General features: G+C 42.3%; 1 protein-coding gene across 6 annotated transcripts in view; it reads left to right on the top strand.

The window, feature by feature from the left end:
• The window catches only part of TFAP2A (transcription factor AP-2 alpha), a 45035-nt gene that overhangs the window by 20789 nt on the left and 1669 nt on the right, over positions 1-22577 (top strand). For all 6 annotated transcript variants that reach the window (XM_040353705.1, XM_040353704.1, XM_040353703.1 and 3 more), the window contains exon 6: positions 14149-14290. In XM_040353705.1, the coding sequence (XP_040209639.1) occupies positions 14149-14290 (142 nt within the window). The remainder of the gene's footprint in view (positions 1-14148; positions 14291-22577) is intronic.

Below are 22577 nucleotides of genomic sequence, written 5' to 3'. Positions count from 1 at the left end.
TTTGCTCACTAAACATCGCTGAGTAATCTGCAGTGGAAAATCTCTAGCTTTGGGTTGTCTTGTTTAAATCTTGGGCACTTTTGCAAGCAGTTTAATAACATAACATGAACCCAGCCCTCTGTTCTTTGTTCTCTCTGATACTGCAGATGCAGTAATTAACATCTAATGTTTTAATTAAAGGGAATGTGTAAGTGTTTATGTTTATGTCTTTTTTTTTTTTTTTACTTACTAAGGATTAAAAATACAATTTAATATGAACTTTTATAATTATTTGTTAAGTAAACAATTAGCTTAGTATAGGAAACTTACATGACACACACAGCTGAACGAGTTCTAAGGAGTGACTCACACTCCCCTTCTTCTGCTGTTTACAGATCCTTACAGAGTCCAATTAGAGACAGGCATAATAAAGGCAGCAATAGGGTTGATTTACTAAGGCAAGGTTCATGTGGGGCGCCGTTTTGCATGGGCATGACAGCCTATTCATTTGAATGGGCTGCCATGCCCTGTGAAACGCAGGAAAGAAGTCCCTGTGCTACTTTGGAAATCGCAGCCTGCATGAAAATCATGAGCCCTGGAAAGTCACACATCGAGAACGGGTTGGATCTTTGCCCGGGGGTTCTCGGCTCTTCATTGGATAGATTGAAAGCAGCGCAGCCATTGGCTACCGCTGCTGTCAATCAAATCCAATGACGCGGGCGTCGGGGGGCTTGGCCGAATCCTGCATTCGACAGCTATGGAAGCCGAATGCAGGACTCGGGAGCGCGCCTGCAAGGTAACCCCCTTCAACGCTGTATCCTGGCCTAGGCCAACAAGGCCCAGGCCCAGGGCAGCACATTGCAGAGGGGCAGCACAACCCAGTGTACTGTTAGGCAAATTAGTTTAGCGCCCCTATAAAGCAGCTGCACTGCTTCCGGCCGGCATTCCGCAACTGTGGGGGGGGGGGGGGGGTTGCTTCTAATTTTGACCGTCCTATTATCCTGGACCACAAACCTTCCTTACTGTGCTCTATGTTTCTGTTGCACCATTGGCATGGTTATATTTTCTTAGTCCTCTCAATAAAATTATCCGAAATTTGTGCTTAAAGTAGAACTGTAGTCAACACTTTTTTTTTTTTTTTCATTTTGGATAGAGTAAGGGAGGGTTATAGCCCCTGTCACTTTATTTTTTTTACCATCCCTGTCCCATTGCGGAGATTTTCCTTCACTTCCTGCCCCATAGCCAAACAGGAACTGAGAGGAGATCTATGCAACTTAAGGGAATCCATTGCCCCCCCCCCAAGGCCCTCGGAACTAGTGTCCCCACTTGAAAATTCCAGGGCTGGTCTTAAACAGCAAGGGGTGTGGCCTTGACAGGAAGGGGGACCCCAGAAAACGGCGTTCGGGGCCACACTGTGCAAAACGAGCTACACAGTGGAGGTAAGTATGACACGTTTGTTATTTAAATAAAAAACAAACCTATAGTGTCACTTTAAAGTGGAGGTTCCCCTAAAAATAAACTTTTAACATTGCATTTATGAGATTAATGACAATTAGAATCGGCTGTTTTTTTAAAAAAAATACGTCCGTACATACCGTTTCCTATATGTGTTCTCACCGCTGCTTCCGAGTATGATGGTCGGGGCTGGGCGTTCCAAATTGATTGACAGGCATCCGACCGACGCATACATCGCGTCACGAGATGCCAAAAGAAGCGGAACGTCGGTGCGGCTCTATACGGCGCCTACGCACCGACGTTCGGCTTCTTTTGGCATCTCCTGACGCGATGTCTGCATCGGTCGGATGCCTGTCAATCAATTAGGAACGCCCAGCCCCGACCATCATACCCGGAAGCGGCGGTGAGAACACATATAGGAAACGGTATGTACGGACGTATTTTTAAAAAAAAAACAGCAGTTTAGGGGAACCTCCACTTTAATTACGGACCTAAACGCAGCACACAAAGCCCTGGAAAGCCCCTTCTAAAAAACTGTGTTTATATGGGGCCATACCTTTTAAGGGTTTATTGGTAAAAATAAATATTTTTTCTTTTTGTTTTGTATAAAAAGATGTAAATATTTAAAGTTAAAAAAGGAAAACAAGTGATTGTAATCTGCCCTAAACTGTTGTAGTTTCCCTTTAAGATCCTCTCTGTTTATTTAGCAGTAGCAACATTCTTCTTATGGTTGTTGTTTGGCTTCCTTTAATGTTATCAAGATATTTTCTTGGAAAGCCATTGCAATGTGATAATAGTTAAATACCTAAAGCCTAAAGTAGTTTCCACTCTAAACAATGTACTAAATAATTTCGGCCTGGGCTGCCATTGGAGGAGCGCCTGACCAGCACTTCCTGAATGACTTTGGGGATGCTTGACCTATGCCAGAGGGGAACATTATCCTGCACAGATCTGACAGCCTCTCACTGCTGCTTCTCATTTATACATTTACCTTCCAGTCTGAAGGATACTTGTATACATTATAGCCCAATGCACCAGCTCTGTCTCCAACTTACAGCGGTCAGTGTGAAAAGAAAGAGGTTCTTAACTCTACAAGAAAAGGATGCATTAGATTTTATTGTGTCCATCTGGTGCTGATTTGTGCCAGCTTTATAAACAGTTATCCCACCAATTAGAGGGTCACTAAACATGCTAGGGAAGTTGGGCTTTGTAAAGCAGTTTTTAAAAAACTCCATCCAGAAATATTCTAAAGTTTTAGGAACTTATCACACATGAATAGTTTGAACCCCAGTTGTATTTTTCACCAACAGTATTATTTTTCTAAAGGTGAAGACATTGGGACTGCTTTACTAAACGAGTTGAGAATCTTCACTTTAAAACTAAGTGAATATTTACTAAAATTAACCAATCATGTGAAAGACTTGGATAATTGAAGTTAATATTCTCACAATTTTTTGTGACTCCCTTAGTAAATCAGTTTCCTCATTCACTTAGCAAACTCAATAGTCACTTAATATTATTATTATTATTGCAGATATTTGTATAGCACCAGCAGTTTACACAGTTCTTTACTTTTTGTACATTGACATCAGCCCCTGCCCTCAAGGAGCTTACAATCTAAGGTACACTTAGCAAACAAATTGATACTATGTTCAGCTTAAAGTGGAGTTCCACCTTGATTTTTCATTTTTTTCTAAAATAAAATAAAAAAATAGAAAAACAAATTATACTCACCAGAAAGGGCTGTTGCTATGCGGAACTAGCTCTTATGCCTCTTCCTCCACCGCAGTCGTCTTCTTCCTCGTCCTCCATCGTGGTGTCTTCTGGTGAATGGGGCGCACTGCCTTCTGGGAACTGTGTGTATCCCACTAGGCAGCCGCCCATTCACAAATTGCGGATGGAATCCCGCTTTAAAGCGGACCTTCAGTCTTTTTTTCCAGCCTTCCATCTATTAAATCTTCTGCCCTTGTTTTAACTTTGCATAGTAAAACATTTTTTTTCTGCCAGTAAATACCTTATACTGTACAGCCCACTTCCTGTTTCTTGTCTGATCATTAGCCTAGGCTTATGACATCATGCACAACTTTCTCTCTTAGGCCTCGTACACACGGCCGAGAAACTCGACGGGCAAAACACATCGTTTTGCTCGTCGCGTTCCTTGTGAAGCCGCCAAGGATCTCGGCGAGCCAAATTTTCCCATTGCCGTCAAGGAAATAGAGAACATGTTCTCTTTTTGGCCCGACGAGATCCTCGGCGGTTTCCTCATTGAAAAGTGTACACACGACCGGTTTCCTCGGCAAAAAAAAAAAAAACAGCAAGCTTCTTGCTGGTTTTTGCCGAGAAACTCGGCCGTGTGTACGAGGCTTCACTCTCGTGAGAGTTTGCCAGAAAGGAAGGGGGGATGAGTCATAATAGGGCCAATTAGAGCTGCAGAGCAGGAGGTGTGCCTCTGTGTATCTGTGTAAATAAAGGAAGTGAACAGGCAGCAGCCTCAGCTGCCCACAGTTAAAATGACGGCAGCCAGACTTGGTGGAGGGAGATTTCTGCAGCATATTTGGCAAGTACAAAATCACAGTTTATATATAAAATAATATGCAAAGTGGTTGGAGGGAAGTTTCTTGTCCTGTTTTCCACAATGAACACGCAGAAAGCTGTAGGAATTTTACTGATCCTATGGCCAAGATTTTTCTGGAAAAGCAGTTTTTGCCTAAATGATCAGTAAAGTGCATTTTGATAAGTTTTTTTTTATAGTTCTATATTCTTCTACTTTTTTTCCCAATACCAGAATTCATCTATGAATATGTGTATATGTGCGTTTACACATATTTCATGTGTAAGGGCATAACACACATGTCCTCAGGTGCAAGGTTTTCAATCTTTGGTTATGGATCTGAACGCAGTGCATGAGTCCTTAAAGTCAGGTCATAAATATTGGGCTACAACTTAAAGTTATATAACTTTATTTACAGTACACATTGCATCAATCAGATTCCAAGCCTATGCCTAAGTATATAATTTCAGTATTTGTACCTGTTTTCTCAGGTATTCTCCCCCTATCACCATATTTTAATTGGTGCCTTGTACTGTCATGGTCCTGATTAGATAACGTGTGTACTACTTTTGTGTACTATTCTACCTCATCCCAATATCTTAATTCTTACACCTAAAGTAATCGGACTGTTTACAATTATATAGTGTATTATAAAGTATACCCTGCCCATATAGTAAGTGTGTGTGTACGTGTTTACTAGTTTTCTCTACTATTCTCTCCCATCACCAGATTCCAATTCTTACATTTACACATAATACTGTACAGAAGGTGTATGACATGATTGTACGCTGCATTATATATTATATTATACAGTGTACTGTTATGGACCTGCCCATATAGTGTGTGTGTGTGTATGCGTGTTCTAGTTTTCTCTACTATTCTCTCCCATCACCATAACCTAATTCTTAGGCCCCGTACACACGACCAGTTTCCTCGGCAGAATTCAGCTTCCGACCGAGTTTCTGGCTGAATTCTGCCGAGGAAACTGGTCGTGTGTACACTTTCGGCCGAGGAAGCCGACGAGGAGCTCGGCGAGGAAATAGAGAACATGTTCTCTATTTCCTCGTTGTTCTATGGGAGCTCTCGTCCCGCCGAGCTCCTCGGCGGCTTCAGGGCTGAACTGGCCGAGGAACTCGATGTGTTTGGCACGTCGAGTTCCTCGGCCGTGTGTACGGGGCCCAACACTTACATGTAATACTGTAAAGACTGTTTACTGCATTACAGTACACTGCATTATACATTGTATTTTCAGCTATAGGGTCATGGCCCTGCTTATATATAATGTGTGTATGTGTATAATAGTTTTCTCTACTATTCTCCCCCAAGAGTATACAGTATCCTAATTCTTACACTTACATTTAATACTGCACATACAGACTGTTTATGGCATAATTGTATGTTGCATAATATATTTGTATTCGCAGGTGTATTGTTTTATCCCTGCCTATATAGCGCGCTTGTGTGTTTCTTTACTAGTTTTCTCTACTATTTGTTCCCATCACCATATCCTAACTTTTACACTTACATCTAATACTGTACTGTACATACTACTGAACATACGGTTTATAATAATTTGGCCCTTCTTACAGTATATGGTGCATGTTTGTGTACTAGTATCGGGTTTTATTGTCAAGTTAGAAGCTGATTGGTTTCTATGCAGAAGTAAGCCTGATTATGCATTCTCCAGCCTTAGTAAATAAACCCCCATATCCTGATTCTTACACTTACATGTAATATGATACATACTGTAACACCTTACATACTGTTTATGGCATGATTGTATGCTGCCTAATATATTTATTAATATATATATTTCCATGTGTCCCATACTGCTATGGTCCTTGTATTTCCATGTGCCCCGTACGGCTTTGGTCCTTGTATTTCCATGTGCTCCGTACGGCTATGGTCCTTGTATTTCCATGTGCGCTATACTGCTATAGTCCTTGTATTTCCATGGCCTCTGTACTGCTATGGTCCTTGTATTTCCATGTGCCCCGTATTGATATGGTTCTAGTATTTTCATGTGCCCTGTACTGCTATGGTCCTTGTATTTCCACGGGCCCTGTACTGCTATGGTCCTTGTATTTCCATGTGTGCTATACTGCTATAGTCCTTGTATTTCCATGTACCCTGTACTGCTATGGCCCTTGTATTTCCATGTGCCCTGTACTGCTATGGTCCTTGTATTTCCATGGGCCCTGTACTGCTATGGTCTTTGTATATCCATGGGCCCTGTACTGCTATGGTCCTTGTATTTCCATGGGCCCTGTACTGCTATGGTCCTTGTATTTTCATGGGTCCTGTACTGCTATGGTCCTTGTATTTTAATGTGCCCTGTACTGCTATAGTCCTTGTATTTCCATGGGCCCTGTACTGAGTGCTATAGTCCTTGTATTTCCATGGGCCCTGTACTGCTATGGTCTTTGTATTTCCATGGGCCCTGTACTGCTATGGTCCTTGTATTTCCATGGGCCCTGTACTGCTATGGCCCTTGTATTTCCATGGGCCCTGTACTGCTATGGTCCTTGTATTTCCATGGGCCCTGTACTGCTATGGCCCTTGTATTTCCATGGGCCCTGTACTGCTATGGCCCTTGTATTTCCATGGACCCTGTACTGCTATAGTCCTTGTATATCCCTGTGCCCTGTACTGCTATGGTCCTTGTATTTCCATGTGCCCCGTACTGCTATGGCCCTTGTATTTCCATGGGCCCTGTACTGCTATAGTCCTTGTATATCCCTGTGCCCTGTACTGCTATGGTCCTTGTATTTCCCTGTGCCCTGTACTGCTATGGTCTTTGTATATCCCTGGGCCCTGTACTGCTATGGCCCTTGTATTTCCCTGTGCCCTGTACTGCTATGGTCCTTGTATTTCCCTGTGCCCTGTACTGCTATGGTCCTTGTATTTCCATGGGCCCTGTACTGCTATAGTCCTTGTATTTCCCTGTGCCCTGTACTGCTATGGTCCTTGTATTTCCCTGTGCCCTGTACTGCTATGGTCCTTGTTTATGATGTAAGTGTGTACCAGTTTTCTCCTCTATTTTCTCCCATTACCCTACCCTAACTCTCTCACCTACAGCAATCCTGCTGTATATGGCACAATGATTTGCTGCATCAAATATTGTTATACACTGTTTTATGTAGTACATATACTGTTCGGGCCTTGTCTATATGGTGTGTGTATAAACTACTTTTCTCTACAATTCTCTCCCATCTCCATATCCCAATTACATATAATACTGCGTGTGCTGTTATAATGAACATACTGTTTATGGTACAATTGTACATTGCAGTATACAGTGTATTTTCATGTATTTCTATGGTCTCTATATAGTATGGTGTGTGTGTAGCAGTTTTCTTCTCTATTCTCTCCCATCACCTTCCCCTAATATTCTCACTTACAGTAATCCCACAATAGTGTGTTACATTGTCACAGTGTATTTCCAGGTGCCCTGTGCAGCTTTTATGGTGTGTGTGTGATGTGAGCGGTGTGTCTGGTGTCCTGAAGTGAGGAGCCAGTGTCTGATGATCTGCTCCATCTTCCTGGAAACAAGCTTGGCCGCCTTGTTCTTTGAAGCACTAATTGGCGCATGCGTTCTTCCGGAGTGCAGCTAATGGCAGGAAACCCTGCAGTAAAATCCAACTGCTTCAGGAAATTAAAACCAAAAGATTTGAAAATCAACAAAACAGACAGACTGCGTGCACTGACCCCAAATCTCTCCGAGCTAATCGTTCAGGATATATAAAAAAAGATCATTCATTGTAAACGGTGGAGTTAAGGAATGTCAGTGTTGGGAAGCTTTTGACTTCCTTGTCCTGAGCCGCTTGTGGAATAGAGACTTTTAATGTACACATTTGTTTCATTAAAACATTACAGCCGAGTCGATCATCACAGGGTAGAGACCACATGGCAAAGTCTTCCTTATGTCTTCATGGGGGCCCAGACCCTATTACATGATAACATCAATTCAGCTGTAACATGAAAATATTTCACAAGTCTACATTACCTGTGCTGTAGATTTCATCTGATTATCTATATAGATGATATTATTAGCTAAGGATAGTATATTAAAGTTACCCTTATTGATGAGATTATAGATCACATTCATTTCATAGATGAAATGATTGGGTAAGATTGATGATGTTCGCTAAAATGAATTATACTGATATCATTATAAGCTTTAACATTAGGATAAAGATCTTTATTTTCGACATGTGACTCCAATTTTCAAATCTTGCTGCACCCATCTGAACATAGCTGTCACTTTTGTAAAATAAATATCCTTATCCTGAGTTTTTATTGATATAATTAATAACTTGCTCAGTTCACTAACATAAGGATTTTTAGATTTTTATTTTAGCCTTGTGATTCGAATTTCAAATCTTACTTCACTTTCCAGAAACATAGCTATAATTTTTTTTTTTTTTTAAATAAATATCCTTATCCTGAAAGTTAGGTTGACCATAAACTATACAATCTGATTGTATAGTAGATCTAAAGCGCTGCGTAAACTGTTGGCGCTATATAAATCCTGTATAATAATAATAATAATATAATACTATCAGCTATGCAGGACAAGGGCCTGCTTGATTTGATATTAATTAAGATGGAATGTTTTTAACATAGGGGTTGATTTACTAAAGGAAAATAGAAACAAAAAATACAGCGCTCGAGGATGGAGTACGAATCACTTTATAGTCTTAAAGTATTGCAAAAAAATACACATGAACTAAAAAATATAAATAAAAACTGCACACTAGGCAGAAAGTTTACACAAGCGAATCTATTGCAAAGTCCCCAAACACTTGAACAGTAACCATAAGGTGATGGTGGGATAGCAACCTGAAATCACTGCTGGGAGAAAGCTTCCAACCAAAGTACACTTCTGTAGTATATGAAGGTGGTACGGCCGTTAATAAACCTCTAAGCAGGGAGAAGAAAAACACACAGCGGGGAGACAGCATCCACGCTGGGAGTGATCAGAGATGTTATTCACCTGCCGAGGGAGAAATGGCTGTAGTTCTAATCCAACAGGGAGGCCGATGGAGGCGGGATCACTCCTCGCAACGGAGGATGTAGGGCAGTGAGGGAGATCCTGGATGGGAACCACCGTGCCAATACGAGGACGCCGCCGCGTCAATCAGAAGCGAGGAGGGAGGGGTGGAATCACCGCTGCGTCACATGAAGGGGAAGGGAGTGAAGTCCGGACTCTATCCCTCAAGGGTCATGTGACTCCAGGGGCCAATCAGTGGAAGAGATAGACGAGCAGTAAAATCAACAAGCTGAACGTCACTGAAGGAATTCCCAGACTGTCAGTATCTCAGCATTGGCTTCTTGTAAACAAGTGGGGGCATAAAACGAGATGGGGGTGAGCCGTGACTGACATGTTTCGCGTGCCAGACGCTTTGTCAAAGTCACGGACAGGCAACACCACCAGATTGAAATAGGAACATGTAACAATCCCATTGGATAATGGCAGGCGGGGGGACGGATTTAAAGTGTTAACCCCACCATCACCATTCGGTTCTTTATTTAAAAAAGCAACATATTGAGTTTGCAATTGTTTGTTGATATTAAACTAGAAACACCCAATAGTGACACATATACAAAAAATAATAATAGCACATAAACAAAAATACATAATACATACATTGAAAATAAAGTGGCCTATCTATGTATATAGACCATGCCCTACAGCCTATTGTTTGTGAATTGCCATCGTATATTAAAGATTCCAATGACATTATTAAGACCCTTGAAAATTATTCCTGGGAAGAGGGTTATGCTTGGGCGTCACTAGACGTGGCCTCTTTGTACACGTCAATACCCCACAACATTGGTTTAGCGGCAGTACAATACTTCTTAAGTAAGAACAATGATATTAACTCTTTACAATCTGAATTTATCAGTAGAGGTATTGAATTCTGCCTTAAACACAATTATTTTTCTTTCTGTGACCAGTTCTTTTTACAAAAGAAAGGTACTGCAATGGGGGCCAATTTTGCACCGGTTTATGCCAATTTGACTATGGGCTACTGGGAAACTTTGCAAATTTGGAATAACAATCCATTTTTGGAACACGTCGTCTTCTATGGGCGTTATATAGACGACGTAGTCCTCATTTGGAGTGGTGGTGCTGATCTTTTTTCATTATTTGTAGACCACTGTAACAATAATGAGCTAGGCCTTTCGTTTACGCACGTCTTCGATAAGGACAATTTAATTTTTTTGGATTTGGTACTTTCACATGATCAGGAGGTCATTACCACTAGTAATCATATTAAACCTACTAGTGGTAATTCATATTTACATTTTAATAGTTGCCATCACTCGTCGTGGAAATCAAATATCCCATATGGACAATTCAATAGGCTACGGAGAAACTGTTCAAAGATACAGGACTACATGACCCAGGGCCTTACTATGAAGACGAAATTTAGAGAGAAGGGGTATCCACAAGAATTACTAGATGATGCTTTCAATTCCAATATGATTATGAACAAAAAGAAGAAGGTCATTAAGGACAGGGTCGTAAATAATATAAGGTTTATTTCCACTTTCAACACTGAACATAAAAATATAAGCAGCATTATTAACAAACATTTCAACATTCTTCAACTAGACCAATATCTGTCTTCTTCCCTTCCCCCTAAACCCCAGATTACCTTTAGAAGGGCACGGACCATCCGGAATATCATTGCACCAAGTAAAGTCACTAAGAATAACCCCACTCGTCCTTTAGATATTCGGGCCTACTTCAATAATAAAACCGGTATCTTCAGATGTGGTAAAAGAGGATGTCTTACTTGTCAGTCTATCTCTAAAGGAGGGACTGATGTTATTAAAACCAAAGACTGCAGTTTTCCGATTAATCAATTCATTACCTGTTCAACGGAATTCGTTGTTTACGTGTTGCGTTGTCCTTGTAAGTTGCTTTACGTAGGAAGGACAATCCGTACTTTACGGATACGAATAGGCGAGCATAGACGCCTTATCACAAAGGGCTGTGACAAACACAGTGTACCTAGACACTTCCTGCAGGCCCATAATAAAGATTTTAAGTGCCTGGAGGTCATGGCGATTGAGTCCATTCCAATAGGGTCACTTACGGCTAATGAAAGATTTTCCCTCCTCTGCAAGAGGGAAACTTATTGGATCTTTCGGATGGGTTCTTTGTCACCAGGTGGCCTTAACGAGGAGCTAGATATCCTCAGTATTACGAACGAAACTTGAATTAAATATTAAATTTTAAATTTTAGCATATAGAGCTTATGGCTCTTTTTATTCAACATTTTTTAAAAAATGATAGTTTTTATAGATAAATGTGTTCATGTCACTAATATTTATGTTATGAGTTGAGGATATTGTGTTTTGTATCATGATTTTTTATTATATTTTTTTATACACTTTTTATTTTTTATTTTTTATGTATATATTTTGTATTTATTTATTTTTTATTTTTTATTTTCATTTATTTTCAATGTATGTATTATGTATTTTTGTTTATGTGCTATTATTATTTTTTGTATATGTGTCACTATTGGGTGTTTCTAGTTTAATATCAACAAACAATTGCAAACTCAATATGTTGCTTTTTTAAATAAAGAACCGAATGGTGATGGTGGGGTTAACACTTTAAATCCGTCCCCCCGCCTGCCATTATCCAATGGGATTGTTACATGTTCCTATTTCAATCTGGTGGTGTTGCCTGTCCGTGACTTTGACAAAGCGTCTGGCACGCGAAACATGTCAGTCACGGCTCACCCCCATCTCGTTTTATGCCCCCACTTGTTTACAAGAAGCCAATGCTGAGATACTGACAGTCTGGGAATTCCTTCAGTGACGTTCAGCTTGTTGATTTTACTGCTCGTCTATCTCTTCCACTGATTGGCCCCTGGAGTCACATGACCCTTGAGGGATAGAGTCCGGACTTCATTCCCTTCCCCTTCATGTGACGCAGCGGTGATTCCACCCCTCCCTCCTCGCTTCTGATTGACGCGGCGGCGTCCTCGTATTGGCACGGTGGTTCCCATCCAGGATCTCCCTCACTGCCCTACATCCTCCGTTGCGAGGAGTGATCCCGCCTCCATCGGCCTCCCTGTTGGATTAGAACTACAGCCATTTCTCCCTCGGCAGGTGAATAACATCTCTGATCACTCCCAGCGTGGATGCTGTCTCCCCGCTGTGTGTTTTTCTTCTCCCTGCTTAGAGGTTTATTAACGGCCGTACCACCTTCATATACTACAGAAGTGTACTTTGGTTGGAAGCTTTCTCCCAGCAGTGATTTCAGGTTGCTATCCCACCATCACCTTATGGTTACTGTTCAAGTGTTTGGGGACTTTGCAATAGATTCGCTTGTGTAAACTTTCTGCCTAGTGTGCAGTTTTTATTTATATTTTTTAGTTCATGTGTATTTTTTTGCAATACTTTAAGACTATAAAGTGATTCGTACTCCATCCTCGAGCGCTGTATTTTTTGTTTCAGTTCTTTGCCCATGTTCTCAGGTGATTAACAGCTGCACGGAAAGGGTTTCTTTATCTTTTTTTACTACACAAAACACTGTGTTTTATTGTCCTTATGGTGTAGCGCTAGTAGTGGGAATTTTTTTCTTGTACTAAAGGAAAATAGACTGTGCAGTTGCACTCTGCAGGTACAGTTGCTTAACAGCTTAGTAAATGAGGAGAAGCTCTGTTGACTTCCATCATCCAATCAAGTGGAAGCAAACATTTTACATTTTTTCCAAGCAAGTGATTGGGTATTCTTTGTGACGCTTTCGCTCATTTACTAAGCTCTGGAGCAACTGCACATTTGCCTTTAGTAAAGACGAAGGCCCCGTACACACGACCGAGTTTCTCGGCAGAATTCAGCCAGAAACTCGATCGGAGCTGAATTCTGCCGAGAAACCCGGCCGTGTGTACACTTTTGGCCGAGGAAGCCGACGAGGATCTCGGTCTATTTCCTCGTTGTTCAATGGGAAATTTTGGCTCGCCGAGGTCCTCGGCGGCTTCACAAGGAACTCGACGAGCAAAACTATGTGTTTTGCCCGTCGAGTTCCTCGGTCGTGTGTACGGGGCCTAACTCACACAGTCTGAATTGTCGGGCGACATCAGTTGGCTCAATAGAAACCATCCGGCATTTGGCCTGTTTGTGTGGCAGCCGGTCTGACAGAAGCGGCTCAGCCGGCTTTTGTCGAAGGGTCAAGATCGAAAAAAAGTCTGCTGACGACTCCTGATCAGCTGATCGATGTGTTTTGGTGGGGGGGGGTTCCCCCTGTCAGAACACAATAGAACAATAGGGGAAATCACCGTACTAGCATTGGCTACAGCGGAACTGACCAGAACACAATAGAACAATGTGGGAAATCGCTGTACTAGCATTGGCTACAGTGGAACTGACCAGAACACAATAGAACAATGTGGGAAATCGCTGTACTAGCATTAGCTACAGTGGAACTGACCAGAACGCAATAGAACAATGTGGGAAATTGCTGTACTAGCATTGGCTACAGTGGAACTGACCAGAACACAATAGAACAATGTGGGAAATCGCTGTACTAGCATTGGATACAGTGGAACTGACCAGAACACAATAGAACAATGTGGGAAATCGCTGAACTAGCTTTGGCTACAGTGGAACTGACCAGAACGCAATAGAACAATGTGGGAAATTGCTGTACTAGCATTGGCTACAGTGGAACTGACCAGAACGCAATAGAACAATGGGGGAAATCACTGTACTAGCATTGGCTACAGTGGAACTGACCAGAACACAATAGAACAATGGGGGGAATCGCTGTACTAGCATTGGATACAGCGGAGCGGAACTGACCTGAGCTGTCAGTTTTTTTTCCCGTTCAATACACTGGGTTAACAAACACAAAAATATTAAGAGACTTTAATCAACCCCATAGTTCTGATAAATCTAAAGAAGATTGTACAGAGATTGTACAATCTGATTGTATTGTGTATGGCCAGCCTGGCTTGGTGAATTGAGCCTTGTGTGTACGTTATTGGTATTATTGTTGGTAAACTGTTTTATGTATGAATATCTTTTCTACTCGCCCACTTATATATATATATTCCATGTTGTGATGTCTCATCACCTGTACATGTTAATGTTTCCAGTGTCCTGATTAAATATATAGGTCTCTCTTTTCCCTGAAGGTGAAGCTGTGCATCTAGCCCGAGATTTTGGGTATGTCTGTGAAACAGAATTTCCTGCCAAAGCTGTAGCTGAGTATGTCAACCGGCAACACTCTGACCCAAATGAGCAAGTGACCAGGAAAAACATGCTACTAGCCACAAAGTAAGTCTGATTTTATTCTTCCACTGATGTTACTATGTGCTGGGGTGCTAGGAGGATTAAAGCTATAGCACTGGGAAGATTTAATGTGGGCTATGACCTTGTGTAAAGGGCACCATGCATGTTGGATGGACCGGTGTCTTTATTCAACTTTACTAACTATGTTACAATATGGCCATACAATCGCTGTATAATCAACATTAGATCTACCAAAACTATGTAGTATTAGGGCCTACTTGATCTATCCAATCAATTTGTGTCCAATCAGGCAGGACCTTTCACTACATACTCATAGCTCCCAACTGTCCCTGATTTCGAGGGACTGTCCCTGATTTGGAACAAAGTCTCCTTTAAGGGGGTGTGTCCTATGCCTATATACTTATTCTAATAGGTGTCCCTCATTCCCATCTCAAAAAGATCGGAGGTGCGAATACTTTTTGGCATGACCACCTTTATATTGATTGGACCCTGGGCAAACATATTCTTGGGCTCTCCTCAATCCGCTTATCAACTATTTAGGGACAGTGCAGGGCTCAAGAGGCAGCTGTTTTGGGCCCCACAACAATGACTGGGCCAGGTGCAGCTGCCCCTTTTGCCCTGTGTTAAAGACGGCCCTGCTTATTGGTAGATCTAAGGGCCACCATGCATGTTAAGGCTCCATTCACACCTAGGCGACAAAACGCCGGACGCCCGACGCTCGATACGCTGGAGGGGCGAATTTCCATTGCTGTCTATGAAATGGTTCCCATCTCACGCCGAACACCGAAACGCCGTACGCCTGCCGCCTGAAAACAAGTCCCGGACCCTTTTTTTTCAGGCGGCATTGGCGTTCGGCCATAGACAGCAATGTTAATTCTTTGTAAAAAAAAAAAAAGTAAACGAAATCGCGGCAAAACACGCTGCGGACGCGGCGTTACAATGTGAATGCAGCCTAAAAGTTGACCATACTATTTCTGTATAATCAACTTTAGATTTACCAAAACTGTGTAAAAGGAGTACCTACCTAAGCTATCCAATCAATGTAAAACCAGTAAGGCAGGCCCTTCCACTATACAGATGTTGGTAGATCTAAAGCCTCGTACACATGACCGTTTTTTTCCCTAGCAGTTTTTCCGACAGAAAAACTACTGGGAAAAAATAGAGAACTTGCTCTCTATTTTCCCGTCGGGATTCCCGGTAGAGTGTTTCCTGCCGAGAAAAACGGTCGTCTGTATGCTTACCTGAAGCCAAAATAAACCGTGCATGCTCGATAACAATTTGACGCATGCGCGGTAGCATAGAACGTAATTTGGCCGGCTCATCGTAGTCTTTGACGTCACCGCGTTCTTGTTATTCAAAAGAACGGCGTGTCTTTTGTGTGGCCGTGTGTATACGTGGCTTTTCAAGGCAAGCTTGGCAGGAATCCTGTCGTTAAAACTGACGTTTTTCAACCAGACGGGATTCCTGGCCGTGTGTACAGGGCTTTAGACTCACCCTATATGTTATAATCTGACCATAAAGTTTCTGTATAATCTTTAGCTCTACCAAAACTACATAAAAGGAGTACCGACGTAAGCTATCCAATCAATTTATAACCAATCAAACAGGCTTGCACTATTACTGCTTGGTGGATCGAAAGGAAATTGTACAATCAGACTGTAATGTGTTTGTCCAGCTTAAAGGGGTTGTAAAGGTACATTTTTTTTCCCTAAATAGCTTCCTTTACCTTAGTGCAGTCCTCCTTCACTTACCTCGTTCTCCGATTTTGCTTTTATATGTCATTATTTCTTCTGAGAAATCCTCACTTCCTGTTCTTCTGTCTGTAACTACACACAGTAATGCAAGGCTTTCTCCCTGGTGTGGAGTGTCGTGCTCACCCTCTCCCTTGGACTACAGGAGAGTCAGGACTCTCTCTATGTTGCAGGTAGAGAAAAGAGCTGTGTGTTAGTGGGCGTCCTGACTCTCCTGTAGTCCAAGGGAGGGGGAGAGCACGACACTCCACACCAGGGAGAAAGCCTTGCATTACTGTGTGGAGTTACAGACAGAAGAACAGGAAGTGAGGTTTTCTCAGAAGAAATAAGGACATTTAAGTGAAGGAGGACTGCACTAAGGTAAAGGAAGCTATTTAGGGGGAAAAAGTTACCTTTACAACCCCTTTAGGGAAATTGTACGGACAGTTTGTAATGTGGATGATCAGCTTCAGATGCAGTAACCTATAGTTTAGAAGCTATCTCTGTACTGACTTGAGCATAGTTAGCAGATGTCTGATTGGTTGGTATGAGTTTTTGCAGATAGTCATTTTGATCTGACCTATTAGATAAGCCTTTCTAAGGCATTGTATGTCTGTGCTATGGAGAGCATAGCTGATTGGACTTGTAGTTCAACAACAACTGAAATAGAGAGCCCCAGGCTGTCATCTGTTGCCCAGAACACTCAGCAAGGTCTTTTGCCTGCGAGCATTAGCACCAGCTGGAGTGCTGAAGTTTGCCCACCCTTGTCCTAAACTGAAAACAATTTAATGAACATTTTCAGGATCTCGAGTTAATCATTTGCAAGAAGTAAATTGCTTCCAACATGAAAAGGATTAAGAACCTCGTCGAAATACTTATCTAATTACCCAGAAATGTAATGCTTTATCAAAGTATATCTAAATATTGCTATCCCAGCTGCCAATTACCCCGTTTTACATGGATAGCTTTAATAAATATATTTAGTGTTAGCGTTCCAATGCGTTCATTTAAAGGTGGTTGATGATGTGGCTTGTGCTGTGATTGGTCTGTGTTGAGATTTGAGAAATTGTTAGGCTTCACGCACTGTGGATGTTTTTATCGTAGCTGTTAGGGGCACCTGGCATTTTTTTTTTCGCCCTCTATATGCCCTTGCATGTTAGCCTATGGGGTTGATTTACTAAAGGCAAACAGACTGTGCAGTTATCAAAGTGCAGTTGAACTCTTCAAGAGCAGTTGCTCCAGAGCTTAGTAAATGAGCAGAAGCTCTGCTGACCTTCATCATCCAATCACGTGCAAGCAGATTGGTTATTATTTGCAAAGTGACGTTTTATCTCATTTACTAAGCTCTGGAGCAACTGCACAGTCTATTTGCCTTTAGTAAATCAACCCCTTTGTGTCCATGTGCACATAGGCGTTTAGCGGTAGTGCCGTTAAGATGCAGAAAAAAAAACACGCAGCCAGGAGGAGTGGCGTTTTGGAAGAAAAAAATGTTCGGCACGTGTAAACGCGTCTAAACACATCTAAATTCGCAGTAGCCCTAGATGCGTTTATCGCTTAAACGTTCGTTCGTTTCATTGGCCAGAATAATAATTTATTCTGGCCAATGGCACTTGACGCACCTAAACGTTTACAAGCGTCAATCGTTTTTTTCCTGACAAAACGCTGCTGCCAGGAGGAAAGGCGTCTAAGAGAGATAACAAATCGTAAAAGTTACCGGGTCATGAGAACCTATTAAAATGGGATTCAGCTTCCTGAAATGCATTGCATTGCTTTTTTTTTTTTTGGGTGGTTTATTAAAATGGGGCAAAGAAAAATGGAGGATGAGCACAACAATTAAACATGGCCACATATCTTACAACCCGATCGTACAATCTTCTTAAAGCTGACTATACACTCAGGGCCATCGTTAATATTGATTGGACCCCGGGCAAACATTTTCTTGGGCCCTCCCAAATCCACTATTTGCAGGCAGTGTGGGTTTAAGATGCAGCTGCTTTGGACACCACAACAATGTATGGGCCAGGGGAAGCTTCCCCTTTTACCCTGTGATAAAGGCGGCCCTGCATACACTATACCATCTGATTGTACAATCTCCATTGAATCTTCCATCAACAATGGGAATATTGAATGGGAGGATTGTTTAGGTTTGTCCTCAAATTACATAGTTTTGGAGATTGTAGAGAGATTGTACAGATTGTATAGTGTATGATCAGCTTTGGATTTACCATCAACTATGTAGTGTGAGAACCTTCCCAAACAATCCAGTCATTAGGCAGGGGGCTAGGGGGGGACTGACCATTCGGGCACCCGGGCACTGCCTGAGGGCCCCATGCCACTAGGGTTGCCAGCCTCAGTAAAACCAGGGAAAGTATGTAAAAATCTTTTTTTTTTTTTTAAATACCAAGATTATTGCTGCCCTGCCTCTCCAGTACCTTCAGTGTGTGTATGTGTATTCTGTGTGTATGTATACTGTGTGTGTATATTGTGTGTCTGTTTGTATACTGTGTATGTATACTGTGTGTGTATATTGTGTGTCTGTGTGTGTATACTGTGTGTCTATACAGTGTATGTATACTGTATGTGTGTGTATACTGTGTGGCCCCATAATCTATTGCCTGGGGGCCCCATAATCTCCTATTGCCCGGGGGCCCCATAATCTCCTATTGCCCGGGGATTCGCCCAAGTTGTCAGTCCACCCCTTCAGGGGCCTATACTACAGGTACAGTAAATACCTTGAACAATCAGATTGTACTCTGTGTGGCCAGCATTGGATCTAATTGATGGCTATGTACAATAGAGCAGTGGTTCCAGTCTCATCCCAGCCCTCTATCTATCAGTATTGCTGATCTGTGTTTCTCTAGCTTCCCCGACTGACGGGACATGGCTGGGATTTGTAGTTTCAGAGCAGATAAAGTGCCACAGGTTCTGAACATCTGCTTTATATTAACAAGCTATTTCCTAGCCAGAGACTTCTCCCTAGCCAGGAATGGAAGCAACCAGCGGAATATTTTTTACATATGCTCTGCATTTTGTTCTCACTATTTTTGCCACAAGAACTATTAGCTTAAGTCCCGAAAGTCCTTATCCATGTCAATAGGTTAGTTATTCTCCCAGAGGCTTTCCAAGCAGACTGTGAGGAACGCAGCAGTCCTCTTTATGGTGCTTGTAGAGTTTATACAACTGGAGGGGATCAGATGTGTAGACTGTAATGTAAATTGCCATACACGTCACCATTCTTGTCTGTCATAGATTGGTCACTGCTGAACCTGGCAGCCCTGTTTAAATCTATCTGAAAGAAAAACAAAGCGGCCAATCAAATTCTCTCTTTCATTCTCTAACCTGCAATGTAGGAAAGAGAGAACTGATTTCATAAATAACAAGCGATTCTCCTTTAGGACCCAATTCATACCTGAGTGTAGCTGAACCTGCTCATGGTTTGTACGCGTTTTCATGTGTTAACGCACGTTGCACCTAAGGGGCGCATTGCTCTACATGCAACTAACGCCCCAAAGTAGCCCCAGAACCTTTTATTTTGTGGAGCGTTGGGCAGTTTTTTAGTGGGCAATTTGTCGCCTTTGTTGAGTGTTTTGTCGCATGACAAAATGCGCGTCTGCTTAGGCTGCCTTTGGCAAACGCAAGCAAAATCGCACATTTCTACCCGCATTTACAGAAATGCAGCAAAATGCGCAATGTGCTCGCGGTTCTATTATTTTTAAATGGCACCCCAAATGCGGGGAGTTTAATGCTGCGTTTGTCACGTGAATTAATGCTTTAGAATACTGTGGCAAAACAACATGCATTGCCAAACACCCCAAATTTGGCATGTGAGCATCTTTGGTGTGTTTGTCACGCATATGGCAGCCCATTCAAGTGAAAGGGTTTCCTTATTTGCGATGTGAATGGGGACCTGTAACAAATATAAAGTAGATGGCTGCTAAAGTGGAAATACACTATGAGGCCGCGTACACACGGCCGAGAAACTCGACGGGCAAAACACATCGTTTTGCTCGTCAAGTTCCTTGTGAAGCCGGCGAGCCAAATTTTCCCATTGCCGTCAAGGAAATAGAGAACATGTTAACTTTTTGGCCCAACGAGATCCTCGTCGGTTTCCTCGTCGAAAAGTGTACACACGACCGGTTTCCTCGGCAAAAACAAACAAACCAGCAAGCTTCTTGCTGGTTTTTGCCGAGAAACTCGGCCGTGTGTACGAGGCCTAAGGGTTCAATCACACCAGGTAAGGATGAGACTGCATTGGACAGCAAATCCTGCGCAGTTCCACCACATGGTGTATGGTGTGCCTGGTGTTGCGGTGGTGTGGGTGTGTGGGCGGTGTGCGTAGATTACTTTTTTTCCATAGCAGCGCAGTGCGAGGCAATCCACGACCACGCACAATGCAGCCAGCAGTTGAATTTAAAGTGGAAGATAATTGAAGCCCTGAATAAACTAAAATCTACTCCAAAACTCATTTTAAGCCTATTCATTCTTACTTAAAGCGGAGGTTCACCCGTATATATGACTATTTCCCCCTAGATGGATGCTCGTTTTGTCTAGGGGAATCGGCTAGATGTTTTAAAATATGAGCAGTACTTACGGTTTACGAGATGCATCTTCTCCGTCTCTTCAGGGTATGGGCTGCGGGACTGGGCGTTCCTATTTTGATTGACAGTCTTCCGAGAGGCTTCCGACGGTCGCATCCATCGCGTCACGATTTTCCGAAAGAAGCCGAACGTCGGTGCGCAGGCGCAGTATAGAGCCGCACCGACGTTCGGCTCCTTTTGGCTACGAGTGACGCGATGGATGCGACCGTCGGAAGCCTCTCGGAAGACTGTCAATCAAGAAGGAACGCCCGCTCCCGAAGACCCATACCCGGAAGCGACGGAGAAGATGCATCTCGAAAACGGGTAAGTACGGATCATATTTTAAAACAAATAGCCGATTCCCCTAGACAAAACGAGCAGGAATCTAAGGGGAGAAGATAAAAAAAAAACGAATTGGGTGAACTCCCGCTTTAAAGAAAAGATGCCTACTTATTTGTTCTGAAGCCGGTCTGGTGACATGATTTCTCCAAAACTGGTGTCATTGTAGAGGTGAGATCTCCGCTGTGCAGCCCACGTGATGACGTCCCCCATAGGCTTACTATGGGGCATCCGTTGTCGGCTGTGCCTCCTCTACACCGAAGCCTCCGCTGACAGCTGATCATGTGACCAGACCGTAGTGACTTTAGAATAGGCTTAGAATGGGGGTGGGAGTAGATGTAAGCTTAGTTTGGGTTTGCCTTGCCTTCTACGATAATAAAATGTCTCAGTGACATTTCAATAAAATTCATTAGAAAAAGTGAACAGTGCGATGTGCTGAGGGCCCTCTGATTTCTCCTATATTGAATTGTATTGTAACTGTACTGTCTGCCCTAATGTAGTAAAGCGCTGTGCAAACTGTTGGCGCTGTATAAATCCTGATTAGTAATAATAATCAGTGCATCAGCACTGCAGCAATCCAACCCCAGCTGTTGGTATGAATTAGCTCTAACTCTAATGACTCATTCGCACATGTTGCTTAATGTAACCCCTCTGAAAAGCGATCCGTGGTGGATCGCTTTTCAGAGAGCCTCTGACCGGCGATAGAGGAGGTGATATGTCGCCTCCTCACCATCTGTGTTAGCCCCCAAAATGCTGATCCAACTCGCCACTATCAAATGCATGCATCGGCACAATCATACGCATTGCACGTGGTGGCAGGCAGTTGTGGCGCATATTCACATCCCATTAAATTTTTGCAAAACATTGTGTTCATGGCATGTGTACAGCCCTGAGGGGTTGCTTTTCTGCAGAGTGTGTGTGTGTGTGGCGGGGGGGGGGGGGGGGGGGGTTATGGAGTATGCATAGGTGTGCGCAGGGGGTGTGCTGGTTGTGCCTGGGCAAACGCTAATCACCCTGTGCGGCGCAGATCCCCCCTGCTGATATTTCACCATAACTCCCCAACAGGACTCATAAAAAAATATTGTAAAAATAATAATAATAATAAATAAAATAATATATAATACTACTACTACTACTACTACTACTACTACTAATAATAATAATAATAATAATAATAATAATAATAATAATAATAATAATAAATAAAATAATATATAATAAAAATGATAATAATAATAATAATAATAATAATAATAATAATAATAATAATAATAATAATAAAATAATCAAAATAAAAACTACTGACACCCTCCACTGCCATACTGACACCAACCTCTGCCCTACTGACAAGTCTACTGCTCTACTGATACCACCCACTGCCCTACTAACACCGTCCATGTTTTAATACATTTGGGGTGCACATCCTAATGCAATAGGCTGTGCACACCTATGGGAGTGTGGCTCTGCACCTTGTGAAATTGATCCCTAAACCAATCAGATGCCAGCATTTACCCACTCATTGTTGACAGAACAAGTTAAAGTAGCCTTCTGATTGGTAGATTTGAGTTCTTGCCATTTCTGTAATGCTCTTTGATTGATTGGCCATGGAAGTGTGACTTGTAGCCACCTCTAAGGAATATATCAACTGATTTCTCTCTCATTTCT

Source organism: Rana temporaria, chromosome 5 (assembly GCF_905171775.1).
Source record: "Rana temporaria chromosome 5, aRanTem1.1, whole genome shotgun sequence".
NCBI lineage: Eukaryota > Metazoa > Chordata > Amphibia > Anura > Ranidae > Rana > Rana temporaria.
Note: the sequence above shows the minus strand (reverse complement) of the source record. Positions and strands in the feature narration are given on the sequence as shown.